This window comes from Camelus dromedarius, chromosome 19 (assembly GCF_036321535.1).
Source record: "Camelus dromedarius isolate mCamDro1 chromosome 19, mCamDro1.pat, whole genome shotgun sequence".
NCBI lineage: Eukaryota > Metazoa > Chordata > Mammalia > Artiodactyla > Camelidae > Camelus > Camelus dromedarius.
This window is the reverse complement of record NC_087454.1, coordinates 20,411,485-20,433,038: the sequence shown is the minus strand read 5'-3', so window position 1 is coordinate 20,433,038 and position 21,554 is coordinate 20,411,485. Positions and strand designations below refer to the sequence as shown.

The window sequence follows — 21,554 nt, the reverse complement described above, 5'->3', positions numbered from 1 at the left end:
CTGCTCTCAGTAAATGTGAACTCAACCTTGGTGTTTTCAAAAGGTGCGACTTCTCGGCCAAAGCCCTTGGCTTCCTCCCTCTCGATGGGGCCGGGGTGATGTTGAGCTGGCCTGTGCCCAGCTTGGTCATGCTCTTAGCTCATTTGCTCTGCTCTGAGTATGGGCCTCTGTCACATTCTGGGTTCTCTCTGAGCTTGGGTGTGGAAAATGCTCCTGGAAAATTGGTCTCCGGACACCTCTCTTGGACTCCACATCAGCCTGTGCTACTGGCCCTCTGACGATGCTTTCTGTGACTGGGCCCTGGCCAGGACTCTCTATCCATTGCAGTTGGCACACAGTATATTCAGTAGCTGGCTGTGCTCTGGCCACTACCATCTTCCTAGAAGTCTCTCTCTACCTTATCCCCTCCCCTTTTCCAGAAACACTTCATTCTCAAAGCCCAAAGTCTACTATTCCTGGCCAAGGGACACACCTAGTTATTGGAATGATTCTCAGAACACAAAAGAGGAACATTCCTCCTTTCCCTGCATACGTGGCATTGTTACTCTGACTCAGTGGTTCTTAAAGTGTGTTCCTGGACCTGCAGCATTAGCATCACCTGGCACATCAGACATGGAAATTGTCAGACTACACTCCCTGATCTACTGAGTCAACCGCTCTAGGGGGTGGAGCCCAGTAACCTGTGTTATAACAAGCCCTCCAGGTGATTCTGATGCACCCCAAACCCAAGGACCACCAATTTAAGGAATGTTGTTAATTTGCAAAATGCAGGCTCCTCTATGAATATGAGAGAAAGCATGAGGAAATGGAGGGAGGTGAACCCCTGAACAGAATGAGGCTCACATATTCCCTGTCTGGGTATATTCTGCAGCCTGGAAATTGGGGCTATGCCATGTTTTCATTGGGACAAACTTGTAGCCTCAGAAAAGTTTGTGTTTGGGTCTGGTCTGAAAAGGGGGATGAGGGTGAGGTATATACCCCTGGGACCAGCCAAGGTGGAGTCCTCCACCTGGGGCCATGAGGTTGATATCAAGAATAGAGTTAGAAACTTGCCAAGCACAATCAGAGAAGCAGCCAAACTTTCACCAAGTGGCAGAGCCAGCTGCCAGCATCTGGTGAGACAATTGGCCTTGGGCCAGACAGATGGTACTAGGAGATGTGAATTAGACCCACAGTGGGACTTTCAGGGGACTGTTCCCAAATGGATCTCAGGAGGGACTATGAAGTGTCTAAAAGGTTCACATAGATGGTCGAAAGGAGAAGGAAAACGGGACCAGCTCATCTTGCTGAAAGGACCAGACATCAACAGGAGACACTCAAGGGATGTGCGTGCATGTGTGTGTGTGTGTGTTTGTGGTGGGTTGGGGGAGTAAGAGGAAAGAGAGAAAGTTCTGGGAAGGATGGGGACCCCACAAGGCTTGAGTTGAGGCCAATCCAAGGCCTCCTAGGCTGGGGTATCCTAGAGCAGAGTAAGTGGGAGAGGGATGGGGGATCCTGTGTGCCCTGGAAAACTTTTCAGCCAAGAAAACTCTGACAAAGCTTTATTTCATCCTCAACCCAGAAATCTCTACATGGCCTCTCGTCTGGTTTTATACTTTGGTATTTACTATGTTGATTTCTCCACAATTCTCTTAGTTTAGGAGAGTACCTTTTGAAATTTCCAATCCTACTTGGCCGAACAGAGGTGTCTCCATAACAGCCAACATAGCTAACCAGAACAGAGTGTCCTTATTAGCTGTCCTAGCTCGACAGCCCTGGGAAGTGCTGGACTCTTAGACGGCTCACAGATGTCCATTCCTCCTATTGCCCCAGTGGCTGGCACTCCAGGAGTCCCTGCCTGGAGCAGGGACTGGCAGATTGCCTGCGGGGTCACCACAAATGATCATAATACCTTAAGTGTATACTCAAAGGAGGGTTGCTCTCTCACAGACATGTGCTGCACATGGGGATCTGGGTAGGGATCTAATAAAACATAAGACATGGTCATACATTTAGCTACTAGAGTATAAGCTAGTTGAGGACAGGGACCATATCTTCTATTTTGTGTTTCCAGTGCCCAGAATGATGCCAGGTACAAAACTGGAAAATGTATTTGTGGAACTTTGAGGAGGTGAGCCTTGTTTGTGAGGAGCCTATGACCCTGCTGAGGAGACAAGAAAATTACCTAAAAGGAAATGACTTGACATGGGTCACACCTAAATTACACAGCCAGGGGCAGGTGTCTGTGGGGTGGCTCAGCCTGGGGCAGGTGCTTTAAGGAGAAAGTGAGACTTGAAGTGATCCCTCACCTACTTCATCTGCTGTGACAGGAGCGGGCTTAGGAGAAGCCTCCTCGTGCCCAGGTGGTCAGGGTTGCCGGGGGAAAGCCGGAAGGAGTGTCCTGGCGTGTGTCATGTAGGATTCTGGCAGACAGATGATGAACAGGCTAAGAAGGTAGTGCCCATGACAGGGGACTCTGAGGTCACACTGCCTGGGTTGAAATCTCTGATACTTTCTTGGTGTTGGTGACCTTGGACAAGGCACTTAATCCTTTTGTACCTCAGTTTCCTCATCTGCCCAGTGGGAATTCTTAAGATGATTAACTGAGTTTGTATTTGTGAATTGCGTTGAACAATACCTGGCATGGAGTAAGTGTTCGAGATGTGTTTGCTGATACCACCCATACAAGGTCAAGTTCTACACAGTCCCGTGTCGACCCTGCCTGGATTTGGAAAAAGAAAGGATGAGGGGGATTGAGCAGCAAGAGTGCCAGCCCTGATCCACCTGGTGCTCTCTCTCTTGCAGACAGAGGGAGAGAGCCCCCCGTTCACAGCACGGGTGCCCAGCTCTGCCTCAGCCTATGACCAGAGAGGACTGGCCCCCGGTCAGGAGTACCAAGTCACTGTCCGTGCTCTTCGAGGGACTAACTGGGGCCCTCCTGCCTCCAAGACCATCACCACTAGTGAGAGCTGTGGCTTTGGGATGGGGTCCTGGGTGGAGATCTGTATTTGAGAGGGATGGCTGGGACTATGCCCCTCAAGAGGGCAAAGGCAGGGACTGGTTAGGGGCCAGGCTCTTAGAAGGAAAGCTGGTGAAGAACCAGACTCCCACCTGACCCCTCCTCTCTCTAATCTGGCTAGTGATTGATGGCCCCCAGGACCTCCGTGTGGTGGCAGTGACACCAACCACGCTGGAGCTCAACTGGATGCGCCCCCAGGCTGAGGTGGACCGGTTCGTGGTGTCCTACGTCAGTGCTGGCAACCAGAGAGTGCGACTGGAAGTGCCCCCTGAGGCAGACGGGACGCTGCTGACTGGCCTGATGCCAGGCGTAGAATACGTGGTGACCGTCACGGCTGAGCGGGGCCAGGCAGTAAGCTACCCGGCTTCCGTCAGGGCCAATACAGGTACGGCTGGCCAAGGATTAGGGAAGTTTCGGAGCATAAGAGCCCCTTCCTTGCGAGTCTAGGGCTCACAGGCTCCTCTGAATGCACTTGACAGGGTGTGTGGCAGTCCCAAACCACCTGCCTGGGGTAGGGGTGGGGGCCTTGCTCTGTACCAAGGGCACTTGGGAGATAGAGTCCTCAGGTGCCAGGAGTCCTGTAGGAAGGCTGTGGGTAAGAGTTTGAGAGGAGCCGACTCATGGAGAGAAGCAGGAAATAAGAAAATGCTGTCTGACCCACGCAGGTGGGGGAGGTTCCCATCCAAACCTGGGCACAGGGACAGCCCTTGTGCTCAGTCAGTGGTCAGATCTTGCAGACTGGAATTCGGCAGATTAGAGATCAGCACTCACGTTGACTGGAGGACTGGGGTTTGGGGGATTAGGGCTCACAGCAGAAATTTTCCACTAACCCTCAAGGTCTCTTAACAGATGCCTGGATTTTTCTTTTCTTTTCCTGTGACAGAGGGACGCCCACCTCACTGTAGCTCACATTCTCTCCTCCCACGCCCCTTTCTCTCCTTCAGACACAGGGCCTCACCCGCTGGCTTCTCTCTTCTTTCCAGGGCACCAACACTGGCGGGCTTGGAGGGCGAGGGGTGAGGGGTTCCTGGGACACTAACTCCTTTCGGTTCTCTTTCCAGGTGGGGCTGGGGCACAGTGAAGAGGCCTCTTGCTCCGTTGGGAGGGATGGAGGGACGGACTGCCTGCCGTGAGGAGGAGTGCAGGGATTGGTGGGGGGCTGCCACTGACCTGCTCTCCCCTCCCCCTTTTTCCGCCCCCGGCAGCACCAGGCCACTACAGTTACCCGGAGGCGCACCCCCCAGCCCCGCCCCCCAAGCCCCGGCCCCGGCCCCGGCCGGCCCCGCGGCCCCCGCGCCCCCCTCGGCCCCCTCGGCCCTCGCCTTCGCCCTCGGGGCCCGCGGAGGAGGGGCAGGACTCTCGGCCCGGGCAGAGCCTACCCCAGCCCCCTCGGCGGGCGTGGGGCAACCTGACGGCCGAGCTGGGCCGCTTCCGCGGCACCGTGCAGGACCTGGAGCACCACCTGCGGGCTCACGGCTACCCGCTGCGGGCCAACCAGACCTACACGTCGGTGGCGCGCCACATCCACGAATACTTGCAGCGGCGTCGCCTGGCGGCTGCTGCCCCCACCGGGTCCCCCGCACCCCCGCCCCGTCGCCCTCGCCCCACCGCCAGCCCCGATTCGGGCACCTGGAAGCGGGACTCCAACCAGGGCATCTACGGCCTCTCGCCCGAAGGCGTCGACCGGGTGGCTGCGCCCCGCCACCCCAAGCCCGAGGTGCTGGGCAGTTCTGCCGACGGCGCGCTACTCGTGTCCCTCGACGGGCTACGCGGCCACTTCGAGCGCGTGGTGCTGCGCTGGCGGCCCCAGCCGCCCGCGGAGGCTCCCAGCGGGGAGCTGACCGTGCCTGGCACCTCGCGCACCGTCAGCCTACCTGATCTCAGGCCCGGCACCACCTACCACGTGGAGGTTCACGGGGTGCGGGCAGGGCAGACCTCCAAGTCCTACGCCTTCATCACCACTACAGGTAGCGTGGGCTGGGGCCGCGGGACCACCCATCCCCTGCCCAGTCTCACCTGCCATTGGAGTCTGCATCCATGAGTCCCTCACACTGCCTCACTTCTCAGACTGCCACCCCTCTACCGCCTCCTTCTGCCTTCAAGATCCAGGGGACCCTCCCCCACAACAAGGCACACTTTCCTGTGTCCCTAGAAGCCATCTCCACCCCCAAGGTCCTGGTGGATACCCAAAGCCAAGGAGATCTGAGAGAGCCCTGATTTTTCACTTGGGTTCATAGGGCACTTCTGCCAGGATTGCTGTTCTAGGCATTTGGTGAGAGGGGCAGTGTCTGCAAAGACTCACTGGAGCAGTTTGGGTGGGGTAGGGAGTGAAACCAGTGGTTCACCACTCTGACTCATTGTGGTGAGGGTGGCTGAAGACTGTGGTCAGTGGTTACTATTTTCCACAATCTTCCCCTAACCTCAGAGGGACACATCGGAACTGCCTGGGGGTGGCCTTGAAGCCATCAGGCAGCATGTGTCTGTGAGAGGTGAAACCACTGCTTCTTGAGCTGCCTTTGCAGACCTCCTGGCTCACTCCACGCTTGTCTCTCCCACAGGAACGATGTCCGGGCTCGGGGAAGGGGCGCTCTGTGGGGAGGGTTGTGGACCTCTTCTTCCCCCATAGGGCCGAGATGCCACCTGAGCTGGATGTCCACCCCGCACACACCTCTTCCCTTTCTTCTCACTACCCACTCTCTCCTGCATCCTCCTTCCCTAACACCACCGTCTCCTCCTTTCTTCCAGGCTTCTCACTGCAGCACTAATGGAAGCCACGGCCACCGCCCAGTGGGGAGGGGGATGCCTGTGGGGAGGGACATGGTGGTCTGTGTGGCTGGAGGTCATAGGAGCCATGTGGGGGAGGGATGGCAGACTTTATTCCTTTTATTACTAGCAGACCTGTCTGTGCAGGGCTGTGGTGGACCTTTGGGAGGATGAGATTACCCGGGGGTGACCTAGGAGAAGAGGGAGGGTCTGTAGGCTCTTAGGGGCTAGAGGACAGAACCTGGGGCCTGGGGCTTCTTTTCCGGCTCTCACATTCGACTCTCCTGTTTTTCTTGCCCTGCCTCTTCCCAGGTTCCTCCCCCTTAGGCCTCTTGGGGGCCACAGATGAGCCGCCTCCCTCAGGCCCGTCAACAACTCAAGGGGCCCAGGCCCCTGTCCTGCAGCAGCGCCCCCAGGAGCTGGGAGAGTTGAGGGTGCTGGGCAGAGACAAGACAGGGCGCCTCCGCGTGGCCTGGACCGCTCAGCCTGACACCTTTGCCCACTTCCAGCTGCACCTACGGGTGCCCGAAGGGCCGGGGGCACATGAGGAACGACTGCCAGGGGATGTCCATCAGGCTCTGGTGCCCTCACCCCCTCCTGGATCCCCCTATGAGCTGTCACTTCGTGGGGTCCCCCCGGAGGGCGAGCCCTCTGCCCCTCTCATCTACCAAGGCATTATGGGTACATCCTGGATTCTGCCCAAGACTAGTGTCCTGAGGTTGGGGGAGGGGCCAGGCCATTAGGACATAAGAAATGGGGTGGAGATTGACAGGTAGAGCTGGTGGCTGGGTCAGGGGGATAGGAGAAACAAGGATCTAAAAGGAGCTGAGGGTTCAGAGGCAAGAGGGAGGGAGGGGGTCTTAGAACAGTGATAAGGTGGGCTGGGGAGGGGAGAACTCCAGGAAAAGTAGATGAGAGGAGAAAAGTCAGAGGATGGGACTAGGATTCAAGGAGGGAGGCTTTGGCCCCTGGCTCTTCACTTGTCTTTGCCCTGTGTCCTGCCCCCATTTCCTGGTCACTCCCCTGCCCCACCCTTCCCCTTGACCTCTCAGGATGGGTGTGCGAATGCCTCTGGCACTGAGGATACTGACGCTCAGTTTCCTCCTCCCTTTCCCTTCCCCAGAGCCCCTACCATCCCCTTACTAAACAGGCTAGGACAGTGGTGTTGCCCTCCACCCACACCCAGGGAACCCGGCCCACAGTGGACAGTGCCCTGTGGTCCCATCAGCCAGTTCCTGCTTGGGGTGGAGGTTCCTTGGGGTAGGGCGCTTCACAGCCATCAGGACTTCAGAGATGAGTGAGGTTTGTGGAACCAGTGTAGGAGCCTGGAGTTCCTGGCTCTCACATTTCATCTGGCTCCCTGTTTATAGGACTAGGGTAGCCAGTTCTCCTTGCAACTCCAGATCCAGTTCACCACTGGGGAGAGGGTGGCAAGGGAGAGAGAAGTTCAGATGGCCTGAGGCATCTTCAGACTGTTTTGAAACAGGAATGGGGATGTCCTAAACTCTCAGGAAGAACCATGGGGACTTGAAACCCCCTCAGAGATCTTGGTGTGAAGAGGGACTGGGACCTTTGTAAGGGGTGGGGAAGCTATCACAAGGGAAGGTCCAAAGCTTTTACTCCAGAACAGAGATTGAAGGAAATGCCACTCTTCCACAAAAGGCTAGTCACAGAGGACCGAGGGTAGAGAAGTAGAGGCTTCAAGGGAGGGAGCTGTCCAGGATGGAATGAGCCAGTGGGCAGACAAGAGGGAAGGAGACTGGGCACACAGCAATGGTTGAGCCCATCTGCTTTGCTTTTGCCCCCCAAACCCCAGACAGGGATGGGGAGAAGCCTGGGAAGCCCTTGGCCCCGCCACGCCTGGGCAAGCTGTCAGTGACTGACGTGACCTCCAACTCCCTACTTCTGCATTGGACAGTCCTTGAGGGCGAGTTCGACTCCTTCATGATCCAGTATAAGGACAGGGACGGGCCCCAGGTGGTGCCAGTGGAGGGGCCCCAGCGCTCAGCCCTCATCTCCAACCTGGATGTCGGTCGCAAGTATAAATTTGTCCTGTATGGGCTTGTGGGCAAGAAGAAGCACGGCCCCCTGGTGACTGAAGCCAAGATCTGTAAGTGAGGGTGGTCATACACCCCTGCCCCTGCCCTCTGCATGGTCCTGAAGGGGGTCTGCCCAGTGCTTTGGGAATTCCAGGAAGGGTTCCTGGAGGCGGTGGTGCCTGAGATGAATCCTGAAGGAAAAATTGTGGTGGGTCAGGCAGGGAGGTTGAGGAGGGCAGTGCAAACAGAAGGAGCAGTGGAGAGCAAGAAGTGAGAATGGCCCTGAAAGAGAATCAAAGTCTCTTCCCTCTGGGTGGGGGCAGGGCCCCGGCGGGCTGAGGGGTCTTCTAATCTCATGTGTCTGACTGAGGCACTCAGTCCTCATCTGAGGACCCTAGGGGAACGCTGAAGGGCTTGAAGTGGGAGAGTGACCTGATTCAGTATTTATCCTACAAGTAACTCAGAGGCTGCTGCAGAGGATAGCTGGAGAAGTGAGTTAAAAACCGGCAAGAAATGATGGTCGCCTGGCTGGGATGGTGACAGTGAGGCTGGATGTGGGAGGTGAAGAAACTGAGGAGGCCCAGGCACCCCTACGTTTCTGGGTCAGACTGTCCCCCCATTCCCTGAGGCAGGGAACAGCGGATGTGAGGAACAATGCAGCATGGGACACTTAGTTAAAACATCTGAGCGTTTGTGAAGTGTCAGATGTGTTCAAGATGTTCCAAGTGTATCATCACACTTAGTCCTTAGAAGCAGCCCTGTGAGACATGCTCACTTTATAGATGAGGAGAATCAAGGCCCAGAGAGGGAAGGTCAGACAAGCAGCAAGTAACGCAGCCCTCATGGGCCTGGGGAGCAGAAAAAAAGGCCTGAAGAGGGGGTATGGGTGTCCCAGTGGACAGAAGCCAGGGTAAGGCAGGGGACAGTGGGGGAGAGAGGGCCACTGGAACCCTGGAGACGGCCAATATTCACGGCATGAGCAGAGAAAGAGGAGCCTCAGGACAGCCTGAGGGGTGGTGTGGGGAGGACGCCAAAATGCAGGGTGTGGTCAGACATGTCAGATTCCCCAAGTGTGATTCAGGGCTACAGTGTCCACAGGACTTAGCAATGGCGAGGTCATCACTGACCCTGGTGAGAGCTGCTGGTGGCGGGTGGAGCTGGGCTGGGAGAGTGATTGAGGTGAGGACATGACTACAAACAGTATAGATGTCTCTTTCTGGAATCTGGGCTGGAAAGAGAGCAAAGAGGGAGGGTGGAGGCCGGAGGGCGGTACAGCCTAGTGGAGGAGCTTGTGTAAATGCTGATGGCACAGCGGAGGGAGTGAGGGTGGGAGAGGAGGAAGTGGGGCTCAGAGCACAGGTGTGGGAGACTCTCCCACATTAAAATGCTCCAAGAATTGAGCATCCCTCTTTTGGAGGGAAAACCAGCTAGTTGTTAGGCTTGGAAGCAGTAGAGGCTGTCTTGGAAGATGTCCCTGGCTATGGAGACGTGGAAGGGGCTGGCTGGACTCCCTTCTCTCTGAAGCCCCTCCCCACACTGTGGAATGAGTCAGGGTCACACTAGTTCATGCAGTGCTTTTGTGCCACTTCAAAGAAGGCACCCCTTCTTCTAGGTTAGCGTAGCCCCCTGCCTACATACACAGCTTGGCAAGCACAGTGTTAGTTGGATTTCTGTCCTCAGTGCACCATCAGCCATGGTCCTTTGTGCAGTGAACAGCCTGCACAACCACACACAGCATCCCCATGTGGGAGATGGATTCCCCCTTCTCCTTTGACCTGTGTCCCTCCCTTCTCTCTACCTCCTCTTTCTAGTGGCTCAGACTGATCCCAGCCCAGGAACTCCACCCCGCCTGGGGATGCTGTGGGTGACAGATCCCACCCCAGACTCGCTGCACCTCTCCTGGACTGTCCCTGAAGGGCAGTTTGACTCCTTCGTGGTCCAGTACAGGGACAGGGATGGACGACCCCAGGTGGTGCCCGTGGAAGGGCCTGAGCGCTCAGTCGTTGTCTCCCCGCTGGACCCTGACCACAAGTACAGATTCACTCTGTTTGGGATTGCCAACAGGAAGCGGCATGGCCCCCTCACAGCCGAGGGCACCACTGGTGAGTGGCAGCCATCTAAGCCCCCATATGACCCCTCCCAGTCTTCCCCACCTTTGCCCTCAGCCATGGACCAGCTGGGGCCTCCCAGCGAGACGACTGACTCTGAATCCTGGCCCCGCATTTGGGCTCAGGGCCAGCCAGCCTCCTCCGCACTGCTGGGCCCCTTTCATCCTGTGCAGCTGCTCCCCAAGGCCCAGAAGGTATGTCATACCCTGGCCTGTGCCAGATGACGCAGGAGTTCAGCGCTCATGCTAGTGGAGTAGAGACCCCCTAGGTGTGACAGCTTGTCGAAATCCCAAGCCCCAACCCCAGGCTGCCAGTTCAGCCCTGCCTATTTCCTCTTATTTGCAGCTCCAGAGAAGAGAGAGGAGCCTCGCCACCCAGAGTCCCCCCAGCAGCCCCTATTGGGAGAGCTGGCGGTGACTGGTGCCACCCCAGACTCCCTGCACCTGTCCTGGACGGTGGCCCAGGGCTCTTTCGACTCCTTCACGGTCCAGTACAAGGATGCGCAGGGGCGGCCCCAAGTGGTACCCGTCAGGGGGGAAGAGAATGAGGTCACCATCCCTGGCCTGGAGTCGGACCGGAAGTATAAGATGAACCTCTACGGGCTTCATGGCAGGCAGCGTGTGGGGCCGGTTTCTGTGGTGGCCACCACAGGTGAGTCAGAGCCACACGGGCCTCCCTCCCCTGCCAACCCCCAACCCTCTGAGCGGGACCTGGCCTGCGATCCTTTGCACCTCCCACCACCTTCTCTTTCTCAGCTCCAACTCTGCCAAGGCCTCCACCATCCACTCCCCACATCTCAGGACTTCTCCTCCAGCCTCCAGCCCCTAACCTCTTGGCCCTGCTTCTCCACTCCACTAATAGGCCCCATTTCTCCCATTCTGAGCCCTGGGAATCATGCCTCTGCCCCGGGCTGTCTCCCCGTAGATGTTCTCAGCCAATGTGTTCTTTCCCCGCTGTCTTTGCTGGCCTTTGTCCCCTAGCTCAGGCCATGGTCACCTCTGAGCTTCTGTTGCCTGCTGCCCACACCCTCCCACCATTACTGCTCTGCTCAGAGCTGGCGAGTCCAAGGGACGTGAGCTCCACGTCTCCCCAGCCTCCTCCCAGCCTCCTGACTCCCCGACTCCCTGCCAACTTGGAGCAGGGCAAAGGGCTCACTTTCAGCCCCGGTCCCTGCGTTCCTCCAGGGCTCAGCCTCCCCTGGCCAGCGCCATTTCTGTGGCTGTGCAGCATCGTGGTTGGGAGCATGGGCTCTGGAGCCAACTGCCCGGATTTTCATTGTAACTCTGAGATCTTATGCAAATGACTAAACCTCTCTGGGCCTCAGCTTTCTCATCTGTCAAATGAGGTTAATAACAGTAACTGCTTCACAGAGTTCTTGGAGTTAAATGAGTTAATATACATATGCACTTAGGCCAGTGCCTGGCACGTCAAAACAGCTATTGGAGAGTGATCTGCTATTTTGCCCTGACTCTCTCACTTCCCAGTACCCTTTTCTCCTCACCTCCTCACCTTCCCCATCCTGTCTGAGTTGTCATTCTTGCCTGCTACCTCCTCAACCTCCTGTCCCCTAAGCAGTCCCCCATGCACTGGGGAGTGGGTCACAGAAGGGCTGGCTTCCCTCGTGCCAGTCTCCCCACCCCATGAAGAGCCTCAGAAAAGACCTAGCTGCTTCAGGTGGTGGGTAGATGCCCTCAGGGCTGTGATTCGAGCCCCAGCCAGGGAAGAGCCTGGCCCACCCCAGCCCCCACCCCCATCCCCAGATCTTTCTCCCATCTTGTCTGAAGTGGAGGGAGGGTCAGGGCTGCCCTGGGAGGCCTGAGTCAGAGCCCGACCCATCTCCTGACCTGGTAAGTGGGGTGGGGGCAGCTGGAAAGCCTGGGGAAGTGGCAGGAGCTGAAAGGGAGAAACACAGGTGGGAAGGGGCCTCAGTTCTCCCTCAAGTTCCTGAGGGTAGCACTGTCCATGAACACAGTACATAATTCCTCAGTCTCCTCACTTCCATCTCACCTCCTTTCTCAGACATGAGGGGAGACCACTGCCCCACAGAACCCACAGTGGAATCTGGCCAGCTGTACATGATGGGCTTTAGGGGCCTGTCTCAGCCCTGTCTCCTCTGATGAGTTGCTGAATGGCTAATACAAAGTCTACAAGAACCCCTAAGTCTACAGCTTGAAGAGTATTATTTGCTGGATGAACTTTATTATAAATAGTCATGATTAATGTCACCAGCAAAGCATGTCACCTATAAAGCCTGATCTCTTCTCTCAGCCCTCCAGGAAATTGTGGATGAGACCCCCAGCCCCACAGAGCCCAGCACAGAGGCCCCGGAGCCCCCTGAGGAGCCCCTCCTGGGGGAGATGACAGTGACTGGATCCTCCCCGGACTCGCTCAGCCTCTCCTGGACCGTCCCCCAAGGCCACTTTGATTCCTTCACCGTCCAGCACAGAGACAGGGATGGGCAGCCCAAGGTGATGCGGGTGCCGGGGCACGAGGACGGGGTCACCGTCTCGGGCCTGGAGCCGGACCACAAGTACAAGATGAACCTGTACGGCTTCCACAATGGCCAGCGCCTGGGCCCCGTCTCTGTCATCGGGGTGACAAGTGAGTGGACAGGGGAAGCCCCACCCTCTCTCAGGTGGAGGGTGAGTGGGGTGAGGAGGCCTCTCTGCTCGAGGCTGAGCCATGGTGCCCTTTGTGCCACCTCCCCCCTCCCTGAGTACCAGTGGATCGTCCTGGGCAGAGAAGGACCTCCGTGAGCTGTGCTGGTGGCCGCCCTGGTCCCCACAGCTGATCCCTGAGGCTCTGGGCATGTCTGTGAGATGTCAGCTGAGCAGGACCACCTGCCCCAAGGACGGGCTTCTCTGAACTGACCTCAGGGTCCCCAGTCAGGGACAAGGCTTGGGAGGAGACCCAAGGACATCTGGCAGGGCCCCTGCCTCACCCTCTGTGTCTCCTTCTCAGCTGCAGAGGAAGAGACCCCCAGCCCCACTGAGCCCAGCACGGAGGCCCCAGAGCCCCCCGAGGAGCCCCTCCTGGGGGAGCTGACGGTGACAGGATCCTCCCCAGACTCGCTCAGCCTCTCCTGGACCGTCCCCCAGGGCCACTTCGACTCCTTCACCGTCCAGTACAAGGGCAGGGACGGGCCCCAGGTGGTGCGTGTCGGGGGCGAGGAGAGCGAGGTGACCGTTGGGGACCTGGAGCCCGGGCGCAAGTACAAGATGCACCTGTATGGCCTGCATGGAGGGCGGCGCGTGGGTCCCGTGTCCACCGTGGGTGTGACAGGTGAGTGAGGACGGAGTCTTGTTTGTTTTCCTCCGGCCAGTGGCTCCCAGCCTCCCTGTGGCGATTGCCCCCTCTTGCTGAACCACGTGCCTGGGGAAGACCTAGAAAGAACAGGTCACTGTGGACTGGGCTACAACCAGCTGCATGACCTTGAGCAAGTTTTAAACTTTCTAGGCCTGTTTCCTCATCTGTAAAATGGGGATTTTAACGCCTACCTCACAAAACTGTTGTGAGAATAAATGAGTTGAGACATACAAATGGGCCTGGCACAGAGTAGACATGCTGTCAGTGTTGGCCACTATGATCACTGTATTTGTCCCGACTCTGGTGTCTGCTCTGTTCCCTTTGGCTGGTTTGGTTTCTTAGATGGTCAGAATGTGCATGAAACATTGGCCTCTCACCAGTGCAGCTGGAGACTTTCTTACTATTCATCCAGTGAGTGACTACAACAAGGAGGAATGTCGCCTCTGCCAGGGTATAGGGCCACTCAACTACCAGAGAGGACCCAGCCTGGGCACCTGCTCTCCAGAGCCCCAGCGTCTGGGGCTGGATCCCAGGCAGGCCTCTGGGACCCTCCTGCTGATCTGCCCAGCTTGGTCCCAACAAAGGGCGTCTCTTTTCCCCTTTGTTCGCTGAAACAAAGACACAGCTTTTTCAAAAATAACTTTTACTGGGGAGGTGGGTATAGCTCAGTGGTACAGCATGTGTTTGGCATGCCCGAGGTCCTGAGTTCATCCCTGTGCCTCCATTAAGTGGGGGGAAAAAGAAAGAAAATCAAAAACAACTTTACTATAAAGGAAGAGATTTTAAAAAGCAGAGAAACAGATAGATTTCCAGAGCCCGGCTTCTGTGCTGCCACAGAGCCCAGCCTCACAGGGACTTGGTTGGCTTAGCTTCCAGAACTTTTACTCCCGATTTCTTTTCTTTCTTCAGTCAGCACAGAGTAGGGTGTCGGAAAGCCTCCCTGAGTTACTGTCCTGCCGGCCCGAGTAGCAGGGTGGAGCTTGTGCCGGGCCCAGAACATGTGGCCGAGGTTTCTCCTGGGGTGACCCTTTGTCCGTCTGTCTGTCCTGGGCGGCCACACTGGTCCCCGGTAAGGATGGGCTGTGTCGAGCTCTGGCTGAGGTGGTGCAGTAGAGGAAAACTGAGTCTTGGAATCAGACCACCTGAGTTCCAGTCCCGGCTTCCCAAGTTCTTAGCCATGTGACCAGGCGTGGTGCTTGTTTCCAGGGCAGGTCAGTGACGGGCAGCTGGAGCCCGCTGAGCTGACCTGAAACACGGCACGTGCTGAACCGTTGCCAGGAGGAGAACGAGCAGGCAGCTTTAGAAACATTTCTGAATTAGGAAAGGATTATGCCAGATGCAGCAGGGAAACAGCCATGCTTATGGCCCAGTTCAGCCAAACCACCAGCAGTAAGGCTTGATGGCAAGGGACAGTTTCTCACTCTCAGGGGAAGAAGTACAGACAGGGCAAGAACAAACAGGAAATGGATGCTCCAGGAAGGAACAGAGCTTGAAGGCAAATGAAATACAGTGCCTGACCTGGGACCTGTACCGGGTGGAAATTCAGTAGCTGGTGGTCACTCCCGCCCACCTTCAGCTGCCTCCATCCCTGCCCTCCCCACTCAGACTTATGTGTGTCCTCCTCAGGCCTGGTCACCAGCCTGTTTTTAAAGCAGGTTTTACCTGTATGGAACCTAGCCTTGTCCTCCCAAAGGAGCCAGAGAAACAAGCTCTTGGGAACCCCACCCACCCAGCCACCCCTCTACCAGTTGCCTCTGGGGACCACCTTCCAGGCTGGGTCACTAATAGGAAAGGGCATCCCAGACTCAGCTCCTCCTGGAGCAGTGGGGACCAGCAGGTCCTGAGCTCGGCCTTTCCCAGCACAGACACAGACCACTCATTCATTAACTTAAACATTTGTGGAGCCCCCACCGGCTGCCCGTGCTGGAGACACAGCACTGAACAAGGCAAAACTCCTGCCGGGAGTCAGATTCTAACAGAGGGAGACAGGCTCCAAAGTGTACAAATATATCAGCGATGGTGATGAGAGCTGGGGAGAAAAGCAAAGCCCAGTAGGTGAGATGGTGTGTGGGCAGGAAGGGGGTGGGAAGGGGCCTCGCTGAGGAAGGACCTACAGGAGGGAGAGGACAAGCCCCTAGGCCTGTTGGGGAGAGCATCCTGGACAGAGGGAAAGAGCCTGAATGTCTGTGGACCAGCGAGGAATGTTTTGGAATGGGGAGGGTGATGTGAGGTGCAAACAACTGGGGCCTTGGCGTGATAGTAAGGGCTTGGATTTTGCTCTGAGTGAGAGTGGAAGCTGTTGCGGGAACGGGCTCTGACTAATGCCTTAATGGTAGGAAACAGAGTGAAGTGGGGATGGGGAGGAGGGCGAGGATTTAGGAGCTGGTACTATAGTCCAGTAAGAGCCGGTGATACTTGGTGATGGCGACAGTGGAGCTAGGGAGGGAGGGTAAGCTTCTGAAGTCAGTGACAACAGGACTTACTCGCAGGCTGGAGGTGGGTGTAAGGGAACTCAGGGAGGACTCTGAGAATGGAGCTGCGGTTTTGCCTAGATGGGAAGGTTCTGGGGGGAGCATGTGTGGAGGGAGCCCCTGAGTTCACTTTTGGACTTGCTGCATTTGAGACATCAATTAAGCATCCAAGGAAGATGCTGAGCAAACACAAGTCCAGGGGTCAGGAGAAGGTCTGGATGGGAGGACTTGGAGCCGGTGATACACAGATGCCACTTCAGCCACTTCCCCAGGGTCTCGGTGTGGCTGACACCCCTCCCCAGAAGCCCCGCCCCAGATCCTGGCAGGGACTTAGTGAAGGTTTGTTGGCCAGACAGATGTTGCCAATCAGTGTAGTCTTACATCAGAACCACCCCGTGGGCACCACAAAAACAACTGACATTATTACTACCAAGGGGAAGAGGGGCTTTTCCTAACAGCCTCCGCCATTTCTGTCTCAGCTCCACAACCAGAAGAGACTCCTCCAGCCACCGAGCCCCCGCTGGAGCCGCGCCTGGGGGAGCTGACAGTGACAGATGTGACCCCCAACTCCGTGGGCCTTGCATGGACTGTCCCTGAGGGCCAGTTTGACTCCTTCGTGGTGCAGTACAAGGACAGGGACGGGCAGCCCCAGGCGGTGCCTGTGGCCGCGGACCAGCGTGAGGTCACCGTCCTCGGCCTGGAACCGGCACACAAATACAAGATGAACTTCTATGGGCTTCATGGTGGGCGGCGCGTGGGCCCCCTCGCTGTGGTAGCCGTGACGGGTGAGTGAGGACGCGTAAAGGTAGCTCCCATCCCCCAGCCTCCCTCTGAAGTCCTGCCTCAGTGGCCCCACAGGTCCTTTCCCAAGTCACAGGCATCTTAGTCTGTTCCCTGACCCCTCCGCTCCTGGAACATTGCCTTCCAGTCTCCATCTCCACTCCACCTCCTCCCCCAGGCAGGATTGTCCTCCTTCCATCTGACCTAAATCCAGCCAGACTATCTGATTGCCCACAGCTGTTTCCTTCCCACTTTACAACCCTGCTGTGACTTGGACCCAGTTACCACCTCCCCCTGCTGCCCCTTTTTGTTGGGGTTAAACAGCACACATCCCTTGACTCTCTTCTCTGAGGCCCTCAGCCCCCTGGCCTGAGCAGTGTTCCCTTCTGGCCGACCCAGAGTCTTCCTCCCTCAGGGAAGCAGCCTTGCTCTTGGCTCCCAGCTTCTTCCCACCCCTCCTGTTTCCTGGGCTCAGGCTGCCACCATTTTTGTGCCATGGTGTCTGGTGAAATGAACAAACCCCTTTCAGAGCAATGTTTCTAAATCTATAAAATAAAATGCATAGGATTACAAAAGAAACCAATTATCCTGACAGCCAATGATCTAAATATTTTAAAATTCAAATTTATGATTTAGTAATACAGGAACTTTTTCATTAGTTCATTAAATGGCAAGAACTTAGTGGCGTGTGTAATAACCTGCTCACGTCTAGGAGCAGTGCTAAGTGTAGCAGTACTTCGAAGCGTCTGCAGTAATGCTAAGGTGATGTGAAATCACCGGCGATTCCCACTGGGGAGAGTCACAGGCACTGCTAGTACCACCGTGGTTGGCTTCCTATAGTCATCTATAGTCATTGTTGAAGGAAAGGCTACATTTCACTTAGAGGGCAGTGGAAATAGAGATGTAACTGTTTCCCATCTGAGTTCAAGGCCCCCTTGAGACCCTCATAGCCCAGGAGCCCTGTGACAGGGGAGTTCTCCCGCCGGAGTTCAGCCATGTTCTTTGTCTTCCTGGATCCTAGCTCCCCTCCCTCCAGCTCCAGCCACAGAGCACCCCCTGGAGCCACGCCTGGGGGAGCTGACAGTGACTGACGTGACCCCGGACTCCGTGGGCCTCTCCTGGACCGTCCCTGAGGGCAAATTCGACTCCTTCGTGGTCCAGTACAAGGACAGGGACGGGCAGCCCCAGGTAGTGCCTGTGGCCTCAGACCAGCGTGAGGTCACCGTCCCCGGCCTGGAGCCCAGTAGGAAATACAAGTTCCTGCTTTTTGGGATTCTGGATGGGAAACGCCACAGCCCAGTCTCTGTGGAGGCAAAGACAGGTGAGCGGGACCCCCCAGGAAGCCGATCCTGAGGCCCTTGCCTTGCCCCCCCCAACACCGCCCCATCTGCTCGCCCTTCCTCCAGGGCTCCCCTCCGTCCACCTCTTCTGTTTCATTTGAAAAGCCACTCTGCCTGCCCCAACCTAGGCAGATGAGAACCAGGAAAAGGGGCCAGTTACTGGATTAGTTCCCCTTGCTGACTTTTCCTCTCTTTTCATAATTCCTGCTTCCACTGAATGGGGGAGGCTCCTTCATACCCCTTCCTGAAAGGTGGAACATGAGAAACAGGAGGGGCTGGGAAGCAGGGGAGGGAGCCAGGAGCCGTGGTGGGTCCTCAGCCCCATGTAGCCATCACCTCCTGAGAGTTCTTCCCTCTGACTCTCACTAGTCATTGGGTGAGGTACCTTGGCTCCCACATCAGCCTCCCCCAAAGGACCCCTTTCCTCTTCTGCCCTCTTCCTTGAGCCTCAGAAACTGGAGACCAGAGGAATCTGAGACTGGCTACCCAGCCTGGTCTGGTCGGGCCCAGCCAAGTGCGCCTCTTTCCTGGATATTAGTCCAGGCCCTCCCCTGTCCCTGGGGGCTCCCTGTTGCCAGAAAACTCTCACAATAACAATGCCGTCAGCGTCCTTGCTGTCCAGGAAGGCAGAAGGCCAGCTCCTTCTCAGGCCTCTGGATGACTTCCTGGGCAGACACCAGGTCCTTCCCGTCTGGGCTCCCCTTCTTCTCCCTGTCCCCCTCACACGTAGGCAGCCGCTGCTCCTATGCTAGGTCCTGTGAGGGTCCCTACATCATAATATCCTACCTCCCCACCTGCTATCTGCCCCCATCAGGGATCCTGTGCCCCCTCTGACGTCTCCAGGACCTTCGGATTTCCCCAGGGGTCAGTCAAATCACAAAGAGTGGGCTCCTTGGAAATAAACAAACCACATCTATGATAAGCTGCACCCTGCGGGGGAAATAGTCTCTAATAGGTAGTTAGAGGCTGGACAGCAAGAGGGATAAGATAAACAGGAAGCTAGGGAATCTCTTGTCCCAGAGATGTCTGAGGACAGAAGACCCCTCCCTGCGCTGGTTCAGTGGACAGAGCATGGCCAGTTGGGGATGGTGGCGGGCATGGGAGGGTGATGGAAATATTTGGGAGAAGCACTGGTCATTTGGGAAACTCTGGGTTTTTCCAACTCCAGTGGGAGGCAGTCAAGGAGTCATTTTGGAAAAAAAATAAACACAAGAACCTTTCCTCTCTGTCAGCTGCCCGAGGTGACGCCAGCCTAGGAGCCCCACCCCGCCTTGGGGAGCTGTGGGTGACAGACCCCACCCCAGACTCGCTGCGCCTCTCCTGGACAGTCCCTGAAGGCCACTTCGACTCCTTTGTGGTCCAGTTCAAGGACAGGGATGGGCCCCAGGTGGTGCCTGTGGAGGGCCATGAGCGCTCAGTCACCGTGGCCCCGCTGGACGCCAACCGCAAGTACAAGTTCCTCCTCTACGGCCTCCTGGGCAAAAAGCGCCACGGCCCCCTCAGCGCCGAGGGCACCACAGGTGAGGGCAGCCCCTGCAGGGGCATCTCTGCCCCAGAGCCCCCCGGCGGAAGGTCACCTGTGGTCACTGTGGTGGCTGCCATCACGGTAGTTGTCTGGCTCTTGCCGTTCTGGCTGGGCTCCAGCATCCCTTCTCCTTGGATGAGCCCAAAGCACCAGCCCTGCGGGATTCAGCCACTGGACAGCCCTGTCTTTATACCTCTCAATCCTGCCCTTTGAAGTCACCCGGCCTTCTGGAAACAGCTCACCTATTTCCTCTCTGTGATTCCATCTCAGGGACTCAGAGTGCTGTGGATGAGGCCAGAACAAAGCATCCGTCAAAGCCCCGCCTAGGGGAGGAGCTGCAGGTGACCAGTGTGACATCAGACTCCATGGGTCTCTCGTGGACGGTCCCCGAGGGCCAGTTTGACTCCTTTGTGGTCCAGTACAAGGACAGGGATGGGCAACCCCAGGTGGTGCCCGTGGATGGCAGCCTCAGGGAGGTCAGTATCTCGGGCCTGGACCCTGCCCGCAGGTACAAGTTGCTGCTCTACGGGCTGCACAAGGGCAGGCGTGTGGGTCCCATCTCCGCCATCACCGAGACCGGTGAGTGCAGCTGGGGGAAACGCGGTCCTTCCTTCTGCCTGGCTCTCCTGGTCTGTTGGAGCCTCAGGATTTCTGAGTTTCCTATTTCCCTTTTGTGGGGGAGGGATCAGCTTTACAGAGGCATAATTTACATACAATAGAATTCACTCATTTTAAGTGCATAATTCAGTGAGTTTGGGCAAATGTATGTCATGAAACCATTACCACAACAAAGATATAAGACAATATTGGTGACTCCAGAAGTTTCCCTGTGCTCCTTTGCAGTCAGTTTCCCTAAACCCAACTTCTGGCAACCATGGATTGCTTTCTGTCATTATGGTTTTGTCTTTTTAAGCATTTTCATTTAACCGCATCATCCAATGCATAATCTTTTGTATTTGGCTTCTTGCACTTAGCATAATGCTTTTGAAATTCATCCTTGAGTGTCAATAATTGGTCCCCTTTTGTTACCTCTTGCCTTCATATCCTTCCCTCCTCTTGGAGCATCTTAGTGCAGCGACAGACCAGTCACCCATCCCTACCTGTCTCCCTGAACCAGCCCCCAAAGAAGAAATGGAAGCTGAGACCGAGGCCCCCAGCCCCCCAGCGTCTGAGCCTCACCTGGGGGAGGTGACCGTGGAAGAAGCCACGCCACACACCCTGCGTCTCTCCTGGATGGTGACTGAGGGAGAATTTGACTCCTTTGAGGTCCAGTACACAGACGAGGATGGGCAGCTCCAAGTAGTCCGTTTAGGTGGCGACCAGAATGACATCACCCTCTCTGACCTGGAATCTGACCACAAATACCTGGTGAGCCTGTACGGTTTCCACAACGGGCAGAGTGTGGGTCCTGTCCACGTGGAGGCCCTGACAGGTGAGCAAAAGAACTCTGCCTGCTCTGCTTCCTCCCAGGGGCAGTGAGGGCCCAGAGGAGGGCTGAGTCCCGGTGGACAGCACTCCCCCCTCTCAGGTCCTTCTCTCTCTGTGCCTGTGTGCAGCCCCAAGAGAGGAAGAGGATGAACCTTCAGAATCTCCCTCTACCACCCCAGAGCCTCCCATCAAGCCGCGCCTGGGGGAGCTGGCAGTGACAGACACCAGCCCAGACTCCCTGAGCCTCTCATGGACCATCCCTGAGGGCCAGTTTGACCACTTCCTGGTCCAGTACAAGAACGGAGATGGGCAGCCCAAGGCGGTGCGGGTGCCGGGGCACGAGGACGGGGTCACTGTCTCGGGCCTGGAGCCGGACCACAAGTACAAGATGAACCTGTACGGCTTTCACGACGGCCAGCGCCTGGGCCCTGTCTCTGTCATCGGGGTGACAAGTGAGTGGACGGTGGAAGCCCCAGAGTGGGACCTAGTGGGAGGACTACCCTCTCTCAGGTGGAGGGTGAGTGGGGTGAGGAGACCTCTCTGCTCGAGGCTGAGCCACGGTGCCCTTTGTGCCACCTCCCCTCTCCCTGAGTACCAGCGGATCGTCCTGGGCAGAAAAGGACCTCCGTGAGCTGTGCTGGTGGCCTCCCTGGTCCCCACAGCTGACCCCAGAGGCTCTGGGCATGTATGTGAGATGTCAGCTGAGCAGGACCACCTGCCCCAAGGACGGGCTTCTCTGAACTGACCTCAGGGTCCCCAGTCAGGGACAAGGCTTGGGAGGAGACCCAAGGACATC

The 21,554-nt window shown here is 56.8% G+C and overlaps 1 protein-coding gene across 3 annotated transcripts in view; it reads left to right on the top strand.

The window, feature by feature from the left end:
• Nucleotides 1-21,554, top strand: part of TNXB (tenascin XB) — a 50,394-nt gene that overhangs the window by 11,354 nt on the left and 17,486 nt on the right. For 2 of the 3 annotated variants that reach the window (XM_064476331.1, XM_064476330.1), the window contains exons 6-20: nucleotides 2,785-2,941; nucleotides 3,120-3,383; nucleotides 4,204-4,965; nucleotides 6,074-6,442; nucleotides 7,578-7,871; nucleotides 9,612-9,902; nucleotides 10,254-10,559; nucleotides 12,177-12,509; nucleotides 12,870-13,190; nucleotides 16,165-16,470; nucleotides 17,487-17,786; nucleotides 19,038-19,325; nucleotides 19,601-19,909; nucleotides 20,448-20,762; nucleotides 20,887-21,210. In XM_064476331.1, coding sequence (XP_064332401.1) covers nucleotides 2,785-2,941; nucleotides 3,120-3,383; nucleotides 4,204-4,965; nucleotides 6,074-6,442; nucleotides 7,578-7,871; nucleotides 9,612-9,902; nucleotides 10,254-10,559; nucleotides 12,177-12,509; nucleotides 12,870-13,190; nucleotides 16,165-16,470; nucleotides 17,487-17,786; nucleotides 19,038-19,325; nucleotides 19,601-19,909; nucleotides 20,448-20,762; nucleotides 20,887-21,210 — 4,939 coding nt within the window. The remainder of the gene's footprint in view (nucleotides 1-2,784; nucleotides 2,942-3,119; nucleotides 3,384-4,203; nucleotides 4,966-6,073; nucleotides 6,443-7,577; nucleotides 7,872-9,611; nucleotides 9,903-10,253; nucleotides 10,560-12,176; nucleotides 12,510-12,869; nucleotides 13,191-16,164; nucleotides 16,471-17,486; nucleotides 17,787-19,037; nucleotides 19,326-19,600; nucleotides 19,910-20,447; nucleotides 20,763-20,886; nucleotides 21,211-21,554) is intronic. The other variant, XM_064476332.1, reaches the window with a different exon arrangement.